The sequence below is a fragment of the Rhinoderma darwinii genome, chromosome 2, assembly GCF_050947455.1.
Source record: "Rhinoderma darwinii isolate aRhiDar2 chromosome 2, aRhiDar2.hap1, whole genome shotgun sequence".
NCBI classification, from domain to species: Eukaryota; Metazoa; Chordata; class Amphibia; order Anura; family Rhinodermatidae; genus Rhinoderma; species Rhinoderma darwinii.
In genome coordinates this window covers 360488335-360508043 of record NC_134688.1, presented here as the reverse complement: position 1 = coordinate 360508043, position 19709 = coordinate 360488335, and the positions used below count along the sequence as shown (strand labels likewise).

The 19709-nt window shown below is 39.9% G+C and overlaps 1 protein-coding gene across 3 annotated transcripts in view; it reads left to right on the top strand.

Annotated features, from left to right (window-relative positions):
- MAGI3 (membrane associated guanylate kinase, WW and PDZ domain containing 3) overlaps positions 1 to 19709 on the top strand; it is a 272283-nt gene that overhangs the window by 184097 nt on the left and 68477 nt on the right. For all 3 annotated transcript variants that reach the window (XM_075853845.1, XM_075853844.1, XM_075853846.1), the window contains exons 4-7: positions 2085 to 2297; positions 2603 to 2774; positions 2920 to 2999; positions 5978 to 6035. In XM_075853845.1, coding sequence (XP_075709960.1) covers positions 2085 to 2297; positions 2603 to 2774; positions 2920 to 2999; positions 5978 to 6035 — 523 coding nt within the window. The remainder of the gene's footprint in view (positions 1 to 2084; positions 2298 to 2602; positions 2775 to 2919; positions 3000 to 5977; positions 6036 to 19709) is intronic.

Sequence of the window (19709 nt, the reverse complement as noted above, 5' to 3'; positions counted from 1 at the left end):
TTGGGTGAGTTTAGTGTAGAAGACCTTGACTGACCCGCACAGAGCCCTGACCTCAGTCCCATGGAACACTTTTTGGGATAAAATAGGACAGAGATTGAGCCAGGCCCTCTTATCCATCATCAGAGTCTGACCCCACAAATGTTTTTCTGGAAGAATGGGCAAGATGCTCAGAGACACATTCCAAAATCTTGTAGAAAGCCTTCACAGAAGACTGGAAGCTGTTTTAGCAGCTAAGGGGGACAAACTCCATATTAAGGTCTATGGATTTATGATGGAGTGTAATGAAAGCTCCTTGAGGTGTAATGTGTATGTGTCCCAATGCTCTTGTCTATATAGTGTACTTGTTGGTATAATGGACCATAGAAACTAATACTTTCAGTGACTTGTTTGTTGGTGTATTTTATCTCAACATCAGACCTAAGGCAAGGCCTACTATACCCATAAGTATTAAAATGTTACCAGTTCCCACCAAAAAGGCATGATTCTGCAGCAAAAGTCCAGTATCTATGGATAACTTAAGCTGTCCAATGTCCTATGACCAGTTTGTCATACAATTACATATTTGTGAAATGAGTATTACAAACATTACTGACAATGACTAGAGAAAAGTCGATTTTTGGCTGGATTAAAAAGAAAACACAGACCAAACAATCCAGCAGATTAGTTTTTCAACCAATTTTTGGTTATCACTTGTTTGATCTGTTATGAATATTGCAATAATCTTAGATGATAATTCACAGGTGTATATTCAGCTTGCTAAGTCTGTAAAGTCACTTATGATTGAATCAAATCCACTTTGCACAATTGCAGTTTCTTAGCTCAGAGCTTTTCGAACATCTGTAATATGCCATAAAGTAGAGTGACCTTTTTCTGGTGACAGGTTCCGTTATCCTTGCAGATATGTCATACTAAATCTATGCTGAGCCTAGTGTGCTTCTCCGTATTAAATCATTTAATCTCCCTAACATCCTATACAGATTTATGTCTGTGTTTTTATTGTTTACTTATAGCGCTAAGCTATTTAGTGGTGTTGTACAGAGAATGACGACATTTGCATGAGTGTCTGTCTTCGTTGGGGTTCTAATCACACGCACATACACGTGTCATGGAAAATCAGTTAATCTGTCAGTATGTTTTTTTGGAATATAGCAGAAACAAGGAGAAAATAAAAACGGCTTATGGATCTAGGACACAGTCTCTGTCCATAGCGGCATTACCAAATCAGTCCTTTTATTCATTGTTGTCATCCTCGTTCCCAAAATGAATGTTGAGTTGCTGCGAGAAGAATCCTACTCCTCTTTATTACATTATGGTCAGACGTGTTTGTTCTTTTCCGCTACGCATTGGAAAGGTTGAGCTCATTACCTATGTACACACGCAGAAATTGGATTTATTGTCCCCTAGCACAGTCATGGAGTGTATGTTTATATTTGTAACATGTGGAGAAAGAATTAGAACGCGCTGCACCATTTTGTTGTCTCTTTTTTTTTCTGGAGAAAACTGCAGTGGGATTAAATATCTCGTTCTACTGCGGATGGATGTAAAGCAGATGAATGTTCGTGTAACAAATGTGATGCAATTGTTTAAGGTTGCCGAACAGTTAAGAAGATAATTACGTACAGATGCCAGCGTCTATCGCTGTAGTGGAAGGAGACAGATTTCACGTCAAATGACATTTTGTGCTCAGATCATTTTTAATACAAATGTTTTGTTCCGTGAAAAAGATTTTTCATGGCTTGATGTACAACAATGACATAAGTCAATCTATTGCAGTTCACGTTTTTACTACTGATGTCGATTATCAGAATTCACAATCTGATTTTGCGATCTTAGATACCTCTAATTAGATAGTTGAAATAATTTATTTAAATCAATATTATTAATGGTGGTACTTGGAGGTCCAATGCCTACAACAATTTTATTACAGGTTCCACAACAGGATTTAAATTCTAAAAACAAAGTAAAATATAGGGAATATGGAATATTTGATAGCTTACCTAAATTTCTAGGTGATTAAATGTAACTTTATAGGGGGCTATTATAAGCAAACAATTCATGGCTGTTTATCTTATATGTCAACGTAGGCAATTTCTATGGCACTCCTAAGCCTCCCGCTGAGCCTAGCCCCTTCCAGCCCGATTCAGTGGATGGGGTACTTTTTGATGGAGACTTTGACACAGAGACTACACGGAAAAGAACCACATCTGTCAGTAAGATGCAGCGTACAGATTCTTCTCTCCCGGAAGAAGAGGAGGATGAGGAAAGAGAGGCTGTGAATGGCAGTAGTGGAAGTGCAGGTGAGACTTATATCCTGTTGGTTTATACAACAGAGAGAAGATCCCGGAGTACCCTAAAAAGAGAATTTCATAGAAGTTTCAGTAAATAAATAATATATATAAAATAATAAAAATCATCCTTGTTATAAAATAATATAATATTTATCACAGAGTAGTTGAAATAGAATACAATAAATTTCTTATAATGTAATAATCCGAGCTGGCATATTACTGTATCTTTAGGTTTTATTTAAAAAAAATAATAATGATTAAGACATATTAATGCGTGTCTCTCTGTCCATTCACTATCTATGTGATTGTAACAGATCTTAGAGACAGGCCGGAATCTACAGAATGGGGAAAAACGGTGCCAAGCTACAACCAGACAAACAGTACTATGGACTTCCGGAATTACTTAACTCAAGGTGAAAATGTGGAACCTCTTCCAAAGAACTGGGAAATGGCCTACACTGACGCAGGAATGATCTATTTCATTGAGTAAGTTAATATCCATAGATAAAAATGTAATTATGTGCCTGGTTCTGTTTTGGTTTGGTATACCAAACTATAGCAATTATATATCTAGACTTTTTCCTGATGTTTATTTTTGGTCCGTTGTTAATTTTAATTTTACTACTATTAGCCACAACACTAAAACAACAACATGGTTGGATCCTAGGCTGTGCAAGAAAGCCAAAGCTCCAGAAGACTGTGACGATGGAGGTAAGGACTTTAAATTGTCGTTTGTTGGATTTTGTTGTATTGTGCTCAATGGCAAATTAAAATAAATGTATCATCCAAAAATTATATTTTAAAAATATCTTTTACTTTTTAAATGTTTTTTTATTTTTATGTGACTAACCATATCAAAAAATATATTGAAATATTCAAGTTTTCACACCAGTCACTAGAGTGTTTACAATAAACTGACCATTACTGCAGCTCACTGGTCAGCTTTGCTGGGTAGCCTAGAACAGGGACCTCAGAGGGCAGGGGATTGAATGACCGCTTTATGGTACAGCTGAAGGTGTAGACTAGGCAGGATAACAATATTATACACAGATAAGGTTCTGTATCCGCTACCCTGCCACTCCCGAATGCCTGGGGAAGTGGGCTGTACTTCATCACTTGTTGGAGCCTCTAATAGTCTATTGTTATTTCTGTCTACTAACTCCCATTCATTGCAGCTGCCATAAAGCGCACACACACTGCTGCACTATCTATACAGACCGTGCTGGAAACAAATGTGTTTCCAGTATCAGAGAAGTTTAAAAAATTTCATATAATTTAATATAATACAACATAAAAAAAATTCCCTTCAAGACTAATAACTTTAACTAATGAAACTAAAATGAACATATTCCCTTTAGTGTGAATTTGATTAAACAAAGTTAAGATATCGCTATTCTCCAAAATCTATCAAAAATTCATGTATTAATTTCTCATCTTTTCTCACGTAAAACTTTAGGAGTGTTCATTCATATCCACTTAAAGGGGTTGTCCCAAGACTAAATGTTATCCCCTAACCACAGAATAGGTGATACAATGCTGATCGGTGGGGGTCCGACCACTGGGACCCCCACCAATCACGAGAACGGGGAGCCTGTTCCTCTGAATGAATGGAGCGGCAGATTGCGCTATCACCCTGCTGTTCTATTCATTCTCTGTGGCACAGCCGGATATAGTCGAGCGTTGTACGTGGCTATCTCCGGCAGTCCCATAGACAGTGCATGAGGCAATGCGCGACCCGCCTCTCTATCCATTTGGAGGAAAGGGACCCCCGTTCTCGTGATCAGAGGGGGTCCCAGCACTCAGACCCCCACCGATCAGTATGTTTACACCTGTCCTGTCGTTAGGCCTCATGCACACGACCGTAATTTTTATCCGCAATTACGAATCCGTAACCGAGGATAAAATACTGACCTATTCATTTCTATCGGCCACAGACACCTTTCCGTATAATTAGGGGTGTGTTTCCGGGCCGTAGAAATGATCCAAAAAAAGATTGGACATGTCCTATTATTTTTTTTTTTGCATTTACGGACCGTGCTCATATACTTAGTACTTTGAGCACTGTCCGCAAATGTGGGTGACACTCCGCATGCCATCCGTGCAGTATTTACTGACTGTAAATACTGCACGGTCGTGTGCATGAGGCCGAAATCTTGGGACAACCCCTTTAAAGTTTGTTGCCACAGCAGGAGCAATTTATTAAGACTGTCTTAGTCTGTTTTAATCTAAATAAATTTAATTTATTAACCACCGGAACACGCCTCTTAATAAATTAGGTGCATGCCTGGCCGTCCATGCGCCACAAAATTAATTCTGAGGATAGGCCATCAATTTCTTATGACTGGACAACCCCTTTTAATGTGTTATAAGTCAGGGTACAGATTGCTACACTTGTACCTCTGGGCAATCTGACCTTGTTTTTGGTAGATCTTTCACCTGTTATGAGATTTGAGCTACAACTTCTGATATAGTCCAACATTGTCAATTTTCACCGATATATATTGTATGTCTATGGACTTATAGGAGTTATACGTGATTAGACAAAAGGGTCTGATTTTTTGTTTCACTGCTACCCGGGTCAATAAGTTGTGGTTAAGTTAATGGAGAAAAGCTGGAGTACTGGACACAACCCATGGACACGAGTGTCACTGTTTCTGGGGAAATAAATCGTATCCGGTACAAATCAGAGCAGGCAGCAGTGCATATGTGACGTCGCATCATACTGTAAAGATCATGTGGTTTGCTTTTCTTGCTGGGGCTGCAAATTTACGACCTTTAATATCAGAATAACCCTGTTGGGGATCTAAACCTCTCGGTCCCATGTAAGCGCACGCTCTCTTGAGTTCATACGTCATGTCACTTTCTGTGTCGATTTATATCTAATAATCAACCCGAAATAATGAAGGGAACTTTGCATCTCTTTGTAATAGGACAATTTCCATCCATAAACAATGTGAGGTGATAACGCAGCTGTGCAACCCATTGCTAGTCAAAGCTGATGTAATTTCCCGACCAGAATTAGCATTCCCGCCCAGCTGTGCTAGAACATCATGTACATTTAAGTAACGCCGACCCAAGGCATTGGGAGCGAAATCTTCAAAGCTCTGTAGAACATGATGATTCAGTGTACGCAGCCAGCAGGCTACGTGTCATATTGTGCTTATCTGTATTTAATAATTAGTCGCAGTCTATCTAACGCTCTGAACGGCGATTGTTCGCTCGCAGTGCCGTCCGCAACAAACAACCTATTTATTCTTGTTACAGTCACTTAAGATCGCAGAGCTCTGCCCTGCCATGTGTCCGGCGTATATTTACTATCCCAGATGGTTTATTTATCACTGCTTACATCATAATGTATCGGTATATCACAGAAGGGGAACTTATTGATATTAACTTTATTGGCCGTTCCTTCATTCTGCAATGGATGCCGAATTCTCGATGCGTATCCTTGGAGTGAAGGCTACGTAGCTGTGCAGATACAAAATAATTAATATTCTCATCACTATCTTTCATGTTTCTCCGTTGATTAAGGGTGTATATTGGCTGTATTCACCTTGACGTTCCTTCAAGCAGCTGTTGTTCTTTAGGCAGTCGTTGTCACTAAATGTACGCTGAGAATTGCAGAATATGGTGCATTATGGGTGTTTAGATAAATATGCAGAACATCATTACTTATATTTGTTTTGCAGAGCTTCCATATGGCTGGGAGAAGATAGAGGACCCGCAATATGGGACTTACTATGTTGAGTAAGTAATTCTAGTGTTCACTAACTATACACACATTAATAATGTGCCCTTTTTTCCTATTTTATTTTTTTTTTTGAGGAGGGGGCAACATACAAAATAGTGCTCAAGATATTCTTTTTCCTAAGAGTTAACACAGTTACTGATTGCAATTTTCCCGGTTTTAAAGTCCAGTCATTTTTTAATTATTATTTCTCATTACCTATATATCACCAACATATATCACCGCACTGTACACAGATTGTAGTCTCTTACATCATCCACATTTAATTTTTCCCGGTGCGGTACAATATCCTATCACGTGTAAATACATTACCATCGGATTCCCTGCGATAGTCACAACAACGACGCTTTATAGCATTTCATAATCTTGTGATGTCTCTGGGTTGGGACTTGCGCGGTAAAGTCACTGTGAATCTTCCATATTTACAATACTGAGCTAATGTTGTTAGGTCAGAAGACCAGAAATTAGTGAAGTGTGTGGAATTAATGAACAGCAGCTTCTAATTCACTGCAGATTCTGCGCTACTGATCCTTTACTTTGACAAGGGAGGAGGGCAGCAACCCTTACAGTATCTCACTATATTAACTAATGAAGCTATCGATTTATATGCCACACGGTGCGCTCATTTATCATTTGTAATACCATTACGCTATTGCATACTCCAGCCTTGCATTAACTCCTTCACTCCGTCAGACAGCGTTAAAATGAAATATAAAAAGTAAAAATATCTTCATACAGAACAGAATGAAGTTTCTAAATCGTTCCAGGCAAACATTAAGTGGGATTTTCTGTTAATGCACTTTGAGAGTCCATTAGCATTAGTTTTACCTTAGGCTTTGTCTTTATTGCAGTGCTCTGAAATTAAGAGACAGTTGTGACATATTTAAAGGTCACAGGCTGTTTCCTTTATAACTTCAGGTTTAGCTGTGTCCTCTGGGTAGAAAGAAACCGGAATCCGTGATGTTAATATGCACATGCTTGTTTATACGTGTATGTATATATATGTGTGTATGTATGTATGTATGTATGTGTGTGTGTGTGTGTGTATATATATATATATATATATATATATAATGTGTGTGTGAATGATGCTTGTAAGAAATATGAAAAGACAAAAATTTGGTGGTCCTCCTATATGAAAACTATCTGAGTAAAAGCGGTCTTATTGGTTTCATACAAGATCCTAAGAAGCGGTAAAAGGGGATTGACCTCTATATGTGCAACTAGACTTGACGTTTTACAAGTTTATTTAGGTCCTTAGACGTTTATATTGAAATTTTGGTTTTACCTTTTTAAATAGAGTAGATTTTTGTTTTGGACTTTAAAGAGCGTTTCCAAAAATGTAAGTTTGCATTTTTTTAATTTCAGGTATTGTCTGAAAGTGTGCTCTGAAGGTTATGCACACATTTAAATGGATTTTTCTGTGATTTAAAACAAATTTTGTTTGTGTATTTAAGGACGTTTGTAATTGACTTTTATAAAAAGCAAAAAAACAAAAAAGGTTTACTATTTCCAATACAGCCTCTATATGTCCTGTATACATAGAAGCTGTATCGTTGTCTCTCAGCCGATCACGTCAGTATAGCTGAATAATCAAGTTTCTCTTCCAAAATTATTCTTTATCAAAAATATATAAGGAAATAAGGCAACAATATAGAGGATTCTGTACAGCGGTCAAGATTTGCATCCTCCAATAGATCTAGCAATGTACTTGTATAGCATAAGATATTTTAGTCAAAGCAGTGACATGATGTATATGGAGAATTCAGACTCTGCATGTATGAACTGTCCCACACTTGTAATGGCTACATGCAGCCACAAGCATAGAGAAGGAGGGGCACAGTAGGCAAATCGGCATACAATTTTTTCCAACTATATCGGTAAATGGCCTTATTTTCTAAAAACAGAAAATTTCTAATAAAAAAAAAAATTACAACTGCATTTAAGTATTGATCCCAGTCTGTTTAAATTCTGAGTGAATTCACTTTCACATAAAATTATGTTAAATAGTTTTCAGTCTCATGGCTCTGCTGAAAATTTTATGATATTGATACAATAAGAAGTCGGAGGGAACATCTTGGTCTGGTTCACTGGCTGACTTCTAGTTGGAAAGCATAACATAGGCCTCCCTGCACTTTGATATAGTCAGATAAGTCTGTATGAAAGAGAAGCTGGGTGCATTGAGGGCTGCGTGCGCAGGGAGTGAGTTGTCTAACTGAATGAGTACTGGCTTTTGTTACGTGTGTGTTTATGACAGCTTAGCAAAAGCCCTTGTTCCCCTCCGGAGCTTTGTTGGCAGCTTGCAATCATAACAGCGTAAGAACCAAGATAACTGCAGACTAGCTGACAATATAATCTTTGGGGAGGATGATGGCGTTAACCACGGAAAAGCTAACCAGTGCTTCAGCATATAAAGCAAGTGTACCGTGAATGAATCGCTGCACCTGGGAGATGCTGGTCTTACCCAATTTTAACTTGTTCCAAACCCAACAGTCTTCAGGTACTTTACAGATTGTTCTAAGAACACACAAAGTCTGAGAATAAAGGCATCAATTTATATTGCGTGCATTTTATTAAGATTTTATGCTAGATATGAATTACAGAGAACCATAGTAAAGGATGAAAACATTTGACTAGCCCAAAGTGCCGACAATTACCCAACATCTGGGCAGAGTTATATTTTTAGTTTATTTGCTATTGATAGCATTAGTAAATGCAAGGTATTCGTTGGTAAATCAACACTGGTAGATAGTCTTGTTTGAACTTTCTACTAAAGTCTAAATACTAGTGTATTTTTCTTGTTCTTGCTGGCACCAGTGTGTATAGTGTGTTTTTATTACAGCACTGTAAGAGATTCTGTGGACTCTCTTGCCAACAATTGCTTTGGCCCTGGCTTAACCAAGGTACCACGGCCTCACTTCATTTTTTACTCTTTCCATTCAAGGATTTTAGTCCTTTCATGGACAGATTCCAAGGTCCGAACTCTTGGAGTAGTCACCACTTGGTTGATGGAATGGAGAGCAAACTGATATCAACTGGAAGTAATATGTTTTGATGGAATCATGATGCAGACAGTAGCAAGCAGCAGACAAAGGAAATGTGACAGCATCAAAGGGAAAGCAGAAAGACTTAGATGTGTCTGCGATCATAGATTTGACTTGGTTGGAAAGAGCTAAGTGTCGAAACATGGTTGCTGAATAAGCCATACATTCAGAATGGATGTAGTCATTCAAGCCAGGAGTGAATCCGGGGACACAAGCAGTCATAGGCAAAAGAAGGCATGAGTTTGTCACCAAGAACAGAGGTCCAAACATTAGGTACCCAGAACACCTATAGAACAAGACACTCCTGCACGGTAATAAGGTGAACTGGCTCTTTAATTCCCTGTGCTAATGATGTCATTGATATGAGTGCCTACTGATTATGGTTATAAAAGAAGCCCTGTAGTGTTGGTCTACTGCAGAACATTTTGAGTAACATGCATTCTGTAAAGATGGCCATAGACAGAATGACTGTTAGATTAAGATTATTTGAGATGGTCTTCATCTCCAATCCACCTAATGTAACATGCACATTTGTCTCTGCCAAGCTTGCATGTTATTTCTAAAGTGAGAAAATGGGTGGGTGGCTACTGGAAAACGATTGAGTTTAAAAAAAAACCATAAAAGGTAAAAAAAAAGTCCATTATGACTGATTTTGCTTTACTCCTGAAAATACATGCTTACAAGAGCATTGTTGGCTGATCCATTAAACATGTTTTTATCTCTGACCATAAAACTGTTGTCTATAGCCAGCTTAACTTGACATTGCTTTTTGTGCTTTAAATCAGAAAACATAATGATTTCATGCACCCAGAAGTCATGGATAGCTCTATAGTTATTCAAAATGTCTTAAAAATGCTGGACTACAATAGTAAAGGAAAATGCCTTGGCTGGAAAAGAGAAGAAATATAAATCTCAGTCTTTTTATGTGATTATAATTTTACCAGTCTCTGGCTCAGTTACACACAGATGCTGGATTTCCACTAATAGCCTCGTATGGTATATGACCTTAAATGGTACTCAAATATGCATTATATTCTTCCCCGGCTCCATCTGTCTTCATACTCAGTCTGTGTATATATCACTGTACTTCTTTTATGAACTATAAAGCTCAAGATGCACATTGTCACACACATGTGAGCGTTTCGATTAAAGGGGTTATTCCATGAATCCGTTTCATACCAAAAGTCAAGAAATGCTGTTAATGGCTGTTTAAAAGTAATTTTCCGTGTTTTTAGCGTATAAAAAATACCTTTCTTAACTTTTTTTGCTTCCCTCTATTACCCTTGATGTGATTTCTAATCTGTGCAGCTGGAGGAGCGTCTTTGAGCAGAATCAGTCTCCTTCCATCTCAGACAGTTAACAGTATAGTCCTGACTTTCTTTCCCTGCAGATAGATAACATGGGGTCCAGAGTAGTGAAGGTATAAATTGTGTGACATTCACAGCATGCACTCCCTTATAAGCCTTTGAAAACATAATGGACTAAGTCCATAAAGACTGAGTGAGCATGTGCAGTTAATATCTGCTGCCATGATTCAGATCTTTACATCCTAACAAGCTGAGAAGGTGGTGTCTCCTTATCTATACAGCTATGCTACTGCAGAGGCTCTGCTACTGCCCTGACAAGCAGGGCAGAGAGCGGTTTATAAATGTCATAACCCCTCACTCGATCTGAAGTATGTTCTCTGCTGATCAAGTGCTCATGTTTTGATTTTCTTGTCTAAAACTGTCAGATTTGTAGTTTTGCTGTGAACAGACGAAGATCTAATTAAATATTTTGCCGTTTGCAGCCACTTGTATGTCTATATGTTCTCTAATAATCCGTTCAGGCTTCAAGTTCTTTGTGGAAAAGCATTCTTGTTCTCTTGTTTTTAATTGTGGCTTCCATCAGTCCTTGGGTTCTGCACTTAAGCCCTTGTTTGTACTATATCTGAACCTTCAGGTACATTGCGTACATTAATGGCACTATACAAATAAATTATGCATGCATACATTTATTTTCCTAACAGCATTTTGGTTTGTGTGGGGAGTTGTAAATCTTAAAGTATTGCTTCCATAGTTACATAGTTGATAGGATTGAAAAAAAGATTCAAAGAGTAGTATAAAAACCAGGGATGTTTTCAAGGCGCCACTACTGTAATGATGCGTGTAGGTGAGGTCTCTCCTCCCTCATTAACAATCATGGAACAAACGGGTAAGAACAATCTTTTTGCACGTAAAAAACTATCAATCCAGTACTAAATTTGACAGTATAAAGATACAGTATTCACGATAAATGTGATCGTCCCAGCAGCATGCTTGAGAAAGGGGGCGGTCCCCAAAAACGTCGCTTTCAGCGTGAATAACCACCTATTCTCCAACAATGTCTCCATGTGAATATGGACTTTATTTGAAATCAGGCAATCTAAGCCGCTGCTAGAACCGGTATATTTGTGGTGAATATTGTATATTTGTACTGTAAAATTTTGTACTGGATTGATCAAAGTTTTGTACATACAAAAAATTTTTTTTTTCGTTTGTTCCATAAAGGTTGAAAAAAGACACAGGTACATCAAGTCCAACCTATAATCTTACTGTATTGATCCAGGGAAAGGCAAAACATCCATGAGGTTGATGCCAATTTTCTCATTAGGGAAAAAGTTCGTCCCCCTACTCCAAATATGGAAATCAGAATAAATCCCGGGATCGACATCCCATCTTCAGAATCTAGTACTCATAACCTTCAATATTATATTTTTCAAGTAAGGAATCAATGCCCTTCTTGAACTTGCTCAATGAATCAACCATCACAACATCATGTGGCAGAGACTTCCATAGTCTCACTGCTCTCGCAGTAAAGATTCCCCGTCTGTGATGATGGAGAATCCTTTTTTCCTCTAGACGTAGACGGTGCCCCGTTGTCATTGTTACAAGCCCAAGTGTTAAGCGATCATTAGAATTATCTCTGTACTGTCCAGTTATATATTTGTACATTGTAAATAGATCGCCCCTAAAACGTCTTTTTTTCTAAACTGAATAACCCCAAGTTTGATAACCTTTCTTGGTACTGCAATCTGCCCATTCCCTTAATTACCTTGGTCGCCCTTCTTTGCACCCGTTCTAGTTGAGCCATGTCCTTCTTATACACAGCTGCCCCAAATTGTATGCAGTGGCATAACTATAGGGGTCGCAATTGCGACCGGGCCCCTAAGCCATGGGGGCCTGCGGTCCCCCGCACCACATCAATGAAAAGTTACTATAATAACTGGGGCCTATGTAATAAACTACACGGCATCTGTTACTATAGTAACTGAGAGTAAAGAAAGTTTGTGGGAGGAATCCTCCAGCTCACCAATCGGCAAGTTTTCACCGCAAGTTGCGCCAGGATCGCTGTGACGGCACACGGCAGTGAAGACCGGAAAAAAGGAAACAATGATCCAGCGCAATGAAGTTTAAAATGGAACGCTGTTCCAATTTTATTTCCAATTCTTTTAAAAGGGGATGACTCCCAGATGCAAGGATGAACAAATTCAATGATGCCTACGCGTTTCAGACGCATACGGCGTCCTTCTTCATGGCTTTTTGCTAACACGCTGATATTGTGTCAGTTTTTATATCCTGTCATCGACAGGTGAAGTAGATTGCGGTCCAACAAAATTGTGCTAGAATGCAAACAGGTCTCAAAGTTACTTCAGCCACCCGGATATATGGTGATGTACACCATGGATATAAGGTAAGTAGTTTACGTTATCCCTATGCGTAAGAAATATATAATATATCCTATTCAGGTTTTATACTCGTTGGGTCTTGGAGTAGACTAAATATATGTTATTTATTGACCGGATATAACCATCAACACAGGTACTGCTCACATCGTATTACTAAAAATTAAAATTAAATATAGTGCTCATTACATGACTAAATGACAGTACTTACCCCCCTCTTTCAAGAGCACAGCGGAGGTTCTGACGTCACAGCACTATGCGCTGCTCACAACATCCCGACCGTGGATGGAGTCAGGACCTCCGCTGAGGCCGAAGAGTAGGGTAAGTTTAATATTACTGTCTGCTGAAACTGATGGGAAGGGGTGTGACTCCAGGGACCCCCGCCAATCAGCTGTTTTGAAGGGGGTGCAGCACTCGTACGAGCACTACTTCCCCTTCATTTCGGTCACTTTATCACGCTGTGAATCGCCGACACGGACATCTCAGTGATTCACAGTGTGAGAAAGTAGGGGAAATAAAGCCCTGCACCCCCTTCAAAACATATGATTGGCAGGGTCCCGGGAGTCAGACCCCGACCCATCAGCTATTGATGGCCTATCCTGAGGATAGGCCATCAATGTTTAGGGACTGGGCAACCCCTTTTAAGCCTACCATGTGGTAGGCTTAGATACAGGGCCCCAACAGACCGTAATCTTACACTGTAGAAGATTACGGTCTGCTGCACCCTGTATATAAGTCTACCTTAGGCATAGATACAGGGTCCAACAAACCGTATCACACATGCACATGGGCCCTGTATCTAAGGCCCTGTTAACCTCAGCATTGCCCTTCCGTTGAGGGATTCTGTCTGAGGTTTCCGTCGGGTTAACCCCTCAACGGAAAGGCAAACTGAAACCTTCGCTTCCATTTGTATCACCATTGATCTCAATGGTGACGGAAACTTTCCTTGTTTCCATTTGTCACTGTTGTGAACGGGTTCCATTGTTTTGGCGGAATCAATAGTGCAGTCGACAATGCAAAACAACGGAACCCTGCCACAACGGTGACAAACGGAAACCTTTAGCAACGTTTCCGTCACCATTGAGTTGATTGTGAGGGAAACGGAAGCTGAGGTTTCAGTTTGCCTTTCTTTTGAGGGGTTGCCCGACGGAAACCTCCGATGGAAGGGCAGCGGTGATGTGAAAAGGCCCTTGTTAATGTGTTTTTTTTGTGTTTGTGTTTTTTTTGTGTTTGTGTTTTTTTTGTGTTTGTGTTTTTTTACAGGTTCGGTCGTTGGAATACGTCAGATTCGAGGATGGATTTTTTTATTCTCAATCAAACAGTTAACGAGGGTTGTATGTTTTTTTATTTATTTCAATAAACCTATTTTTTCTATGTCTTTGTACATTTTTTTAAACTTTATCCCTACCACCTGATTGACAGTGTCCAATACTAAGGCGGAGCTTAGTGTTAGCCAGTGAAAAGGCTAACACTAACCCCCATTATTACCCCGGCACCCACTGCACTAGGAGTGACGGGAAGAGCCGTGTACGATCCAGTACCCGACCATCTGTAGTGATGGTCGAGCACAGGGGCGGACGCAGGCTGGTACTATTAGGCTGGGTAAGGGCAAAAACAGTGGCCCTTCCCATCCTGGTAATGCTAGGCTGCTGTGTTGTATCTTGCTAGCTATGAAAAATGGGGGGACCCTTGTCATTTAAAAAAATGAATAATAATAATTGGAAAGAACGATGAGGGGTTCCCCAATTTTTTTTTAACCAGCCGGAAACAGCACAGCAGTGGCAGCCTAGCATTACCAGAGTGGGAAAGGCCACTGTTTTTGGGCTTTCCCAGCCTGATAGCCTGTAGCAATGCCAGTGCCCCTTTGTCACTACAGATGGTCAGGTACTGGATCGTACGCGGCTCGTCCCTGTACCCCTGGTGGCGGTGGGTACCGGGGGAATAATAGGGGTTAGTGTTGGCCTCTTCATGTCGAACACTAAGCCCACCTTAGTAATGAACGTTGTCAATCAGCCAGCAGCTATTAATAAGGCGGTAGTAATAAAGTTTAAGAAAATACAAAGACATAGAAAAAATATTTTATTGAGATCAAAATCCCACACACAACCTCATTAACCATTTTATTGAGAATAAAAAAAAAACACATTTATCAAAGTAGTCCTCGAATTCGAAGTAGTCCTACAACCGAACTTGTAAAAAATCACAAGCACACAAAAATAATTAGTGTAACAAAAAAGCAAAACAATTCTTATACTTACCTTTCCTGGGTCCAATACTGAAGTTGCAATGTCAGCGAGCTGAGCCCCATATCTAATCCTATCATGTGTGATACTGTCTGCTGAGCCACTGTATCTAATCCCATCATGTGTGATACTGTCTGCTGAGCCACTGTGTCTAATCCTATCATGTGTGATACTGTCTGCTGAGCCACTGTATCTTATCCTATCATGTGTGATACTGTCTGCCGAGCCTCTGTATCTAATCCTATCCATAGATATAGGGTCTTAGTGCTATAGATATGCTGTCTCATGTATATGTGTGTGTGTATATATATATATATATATATATATGTGTGTATATATATATATATATATATATACACACGTACACGCACACAGTATTTTGGAGAGGACATGTGTATTGAAGCTATTTCCCCTGATGTTTTAAGACCTTAGTGACGCCCCTTGCTGCTAGTGCTGCATTGTTGGGTCACTTAGGTGACCCAGCGATGCAGCTGAAATCTGCGGGTCATCAGCAATGAGAAGTTTGGGGGGGGCCCAAGAAGAAACTTTGCATAGGGGCCCATGAAGTTTTAGCTACGTCCCTGATTGTATGCAATATTTAATGTGTAAGCCAGAAATAGAAAAAAAAAAACGCAGCACTTATTCTTGATCCTAAAAAGCTGCAAATCTTTATTTCTCCAAAACATTGCAATGCTTTAGTGAAATAAAGCTATCCAGCTTTTTAGGATCAAGAACGAGTGCTGCATTCTTTTCTGTTTCTAGTTTGGTATAGTGGAGCTGGAGTCTCTATGTCTCGACACTGCTTGCAATATATATATATATATATATATATATATATATATATATATATATATATATATATTGCAAGCAGTGTCGAGACATAGAGTATGAGTAGACTATGGACAGTAGTAGCACTCTGCTCTTGGACTCCGGCTCTGGGGGAACACCTAACTTTACTGTCCATATATGGACAGTGATGTGAAGAGCAGGGCTATAATCCCAGGCAGAGCGCTAGTAGCGATCTGCCTGTGACTTTGGCTCTGGGGTTGCCCTTGACATCACTGTCCATATATTGACATGTCAGGGGCTTCCCCAGAGTTCCGGAGCAGAGCTCTGGGGATTCCCCTGACATCTACAGGGCGCCATCTACAGGGGGTCGCTGCGGCGCCATCTACAGGGGGTCGCTGCGGCGCCATCTACAGGGGGTCGCTGCGGCGCCATCTACAGGGGGTCGCTGCGGCGCCATCTACAGGGGGTCGCTGCGGCGCCATCTAAAGGGGGTCGCTGCGGCACGATCTAAGAAGAGGCTGCCCAATCTTGACATTCTTGTGTCTGCCAAATGCCAACTGAGCAGAAGGACTGCATTTAGCAACAAATAAACTGGAAAACTGGATTGCTAAATTACACGTGGAGTAAACTTGCAAATTTCCAGTAAATTTAAACCCAGCGGTATTATTATAGTAATGTAATATTGTTATAGTAATGTAGTATTGTTATAGTAATGTAATATTATTATAGTAATGTAGTATTGTTCTAATATTTCAAATAACTAATTTATTAACAATAAATTTGTATTGTATCAATTTTAATGTAATGTGGCCAGTCAACTTCAAATTTTTTCTTTGTGTGGCCCATTTACCCGGCCGAGTTTGAGACCACTGCTCTACAAGTTCATTAATAAACATATTTAAAAGAAGAGAGCCCAATACTGAGCCCTGTGGAACCCCACTGGTAACTGTCAACCACTCTGAGGATGTACCATTAAGGGCCTGTTCACATCAGCGTTGCTTTTACGTTCATAGGTTCCATTGCAGCTTTCTGTCAGAGGAATCCATGAATGGAAAGCCAAATGGAAACCATAGCTTCCGTTCGCATTACCATTGATTTCAATGGTAATGCTTCCATTCCATATGGTTTCCGTTTGTTTTCCTTCTGCCTGTAAGGTTTCACAGCCTTATAAGCACCCTCTGTTTTCTGCCACTGAGCCAGTTGTTAACCGAATTACGCATATTTTGCCCTTGTTCAAGCATTTTCATTTTATGTACCAACCTTCTATGCGACACAGTGTTAAAGACCTTTAACCCCTTCCTGACATTTGACGTATCCATACGCCAAAGTCGGGTAGGGGAAGTATGGAGCGGGCTCACGGGTGAACCCGCTCCATACGATGCGGGTGTCCGCTGTTTGTTACAGCCAACTTCAGGGTAACGAGCGGCATCGCGCTCGAGCGCGATCCCGCTCGATTAACTCATTAAATGCTGCGGTCAATAACGACCGCAGCATTTCAATCATTAGAAAGAGGGGGGCGACGCCCTCTAACAGCTCATCGCGCTCCCCGCATCGCAATCACGGGGGGGGCTATGGCTGCCTGGGGGCTTAATGAAGGCCTCCAGGTCTGCCATCTTTGTGCACCTATTAAGTCCCGCATCCGGCAGGGCTTAATAGATGCCTGTCAGAATCACGATATACTGCAATACTAATGTATATCGTGCAAGCGATCTAACGATCGCTGGTTGAAGTCCCCTGGGTGGACTAATAAAAAAAGTAAAAGTGAGTTAAAGTTTTTGGGTTTTTTTGTGTAAAAAAAAAATTTAAAAATATTAAAAGTTCAAAAAACCCCCCTTTTCCCATTCCCTAGAGCATAGTAAAAAAAAAAATAAACATAATTGGTATCGCCGCGTCCGTAAAAGTCTGAACTATTACAATATATCATTATTTAACGTGCACGGTGAGCGCCGTAAAAAAAATAATTTGTAAACACCAGAATCTCTATTTTTTGGACACCTAATCTCCCACAAAAAATGAAATAAAAAGTGATCACACCGTCGCATGTACACCAACATGGTATTATTAAAAACTACAGCTTATCCCGCAAAAAATAAACCACTTAATCGACGGAAAAATAAAAAAGTTATGGCTCTCGGAATTTGGCGACTTAGTAGTAAAATATAGAAAAAACTATATATATTTGGTATTGCCGTAATCGTATTGACCCACAGAATAAAGTTAACATGTTGTTTTAATTGCACAGTGAATTCCGTAAAAACGGCGTGCAAAAAAACATGGAGGAATTGCTGTATTTTTTATTTTCTACCCCACAAATAATTTTTTGCCCGTTTCCTAGTACATTATATGGCACAATAAATGGTTCTACGAAAAACTACAACTCCTCCCAAAATCAAGCCCTCATAGTACTTTATCGACGTAAAAGTATAGACGTTATGGCTTTTGGAAGGTGGGGAGGAAAAAACGCAAATGAAAATCTGAAAAAAGGCTGCGGCGGGAAGGGGTTAAAATATCTAGATATACCACATCCACAGCCTTACCCAGGTCCAGTCTAGAACTTATCTCCTCATAGATGCTAATCAGATTGACAGGATCGATCCCTCATAATTCCATGCTGATGCTGCGTTATAAGTTTATTTTCATTGAGATGCTCCGGGATAGCATTTCTCAGAAAACATATTTTTTTTTTACCCACAATGGAGGTTGCTATTACAGGTCTATAGTTTCCTGGCTCACTTTTTAACCCCTTTTTGAATATTGGTACCACATTTGATATGTGCGAGTCTTGTGGATCCGACCCTGTCATGATAGTATCCTTAAGTACTGTAAAAGACAGAACCTTATTTCTGATATTTAATTAATGCGGAACTCAAGGGTGGATGCCAGCGGACCCAGTGTTTTTGTCTATTTTAGGCCTCATGCACATGTGCCATGTGCACGGCCGTGATTTTCGGGTCGGCCGGCCGGCTGGCGACGGAGTGACATCCGCGAGCCGCCCTCAAGTCGCGGGCCGTGCACATGGCCGCGTCCATTATTTCCTATGAGCCTGGACCGCAGAACACGGCCGTATTAAGACATGTCCGTTCTTTCTGCGGTCCAGGCACCTGGGCCATGCACGGACCACGGAAACCACGGTCGTGTGCATGGGCCCATAGGAATAAATGGGGCCGCAATACTCGATTTTCGGGGGAATTGCGGCTGTAAAAGCACGTTCGTGTGCATGGGGCCTTAGTCTTTTTAAGGCGCCACTGCTCTAATTGTTGCGTTAAGCAGGTGACATTTAATGGAGAATTTACTACATCTCTTATCATGTCGTCTGACATTGTATTTTCCTGTGTAAATATAGTATGGAAAAAAGCTTTTAATAGACTGGCATTTTCATTACACTCAGATTATTTCTGAGAGAACCAACACTTTCCGTTATTATTTATGTATTTGAAAAATATTTTTGGGTTATTTCTACTTTCTTTGACAACGAGTCTTTATCTCAATCTTTGCTGCCTTTATTTGTCTTTTACACAACTTATTTTTTTCTTTATCATTATTTACTGCCATGTCACTACCATCTTGCTTTAGTAGTTTGAACACTTGTCATCAATTATTTCTCCCCTTACTCGTTTATTTAACCACATCGGTTTTGTCCTGTTTCTAGCTGGTTTATTCCCATAAGGTTTATTGGCTGATTATTAATAATAATAATCTTTATTTATATAGCGCCAACATATTACGCAGCACTTTACAATTTAGAGGGGACATGAAACAAACAATATCAGACATTACATAGTGACAAAGTTAATTTACAATTCAAACCTCGGGAGTGAGGACCCTGCTCGCAAGAGCTTACAATCTATGAGGACATAAGGGAGACACAAAGTGTAATAGTGTTTGTTCTGTACA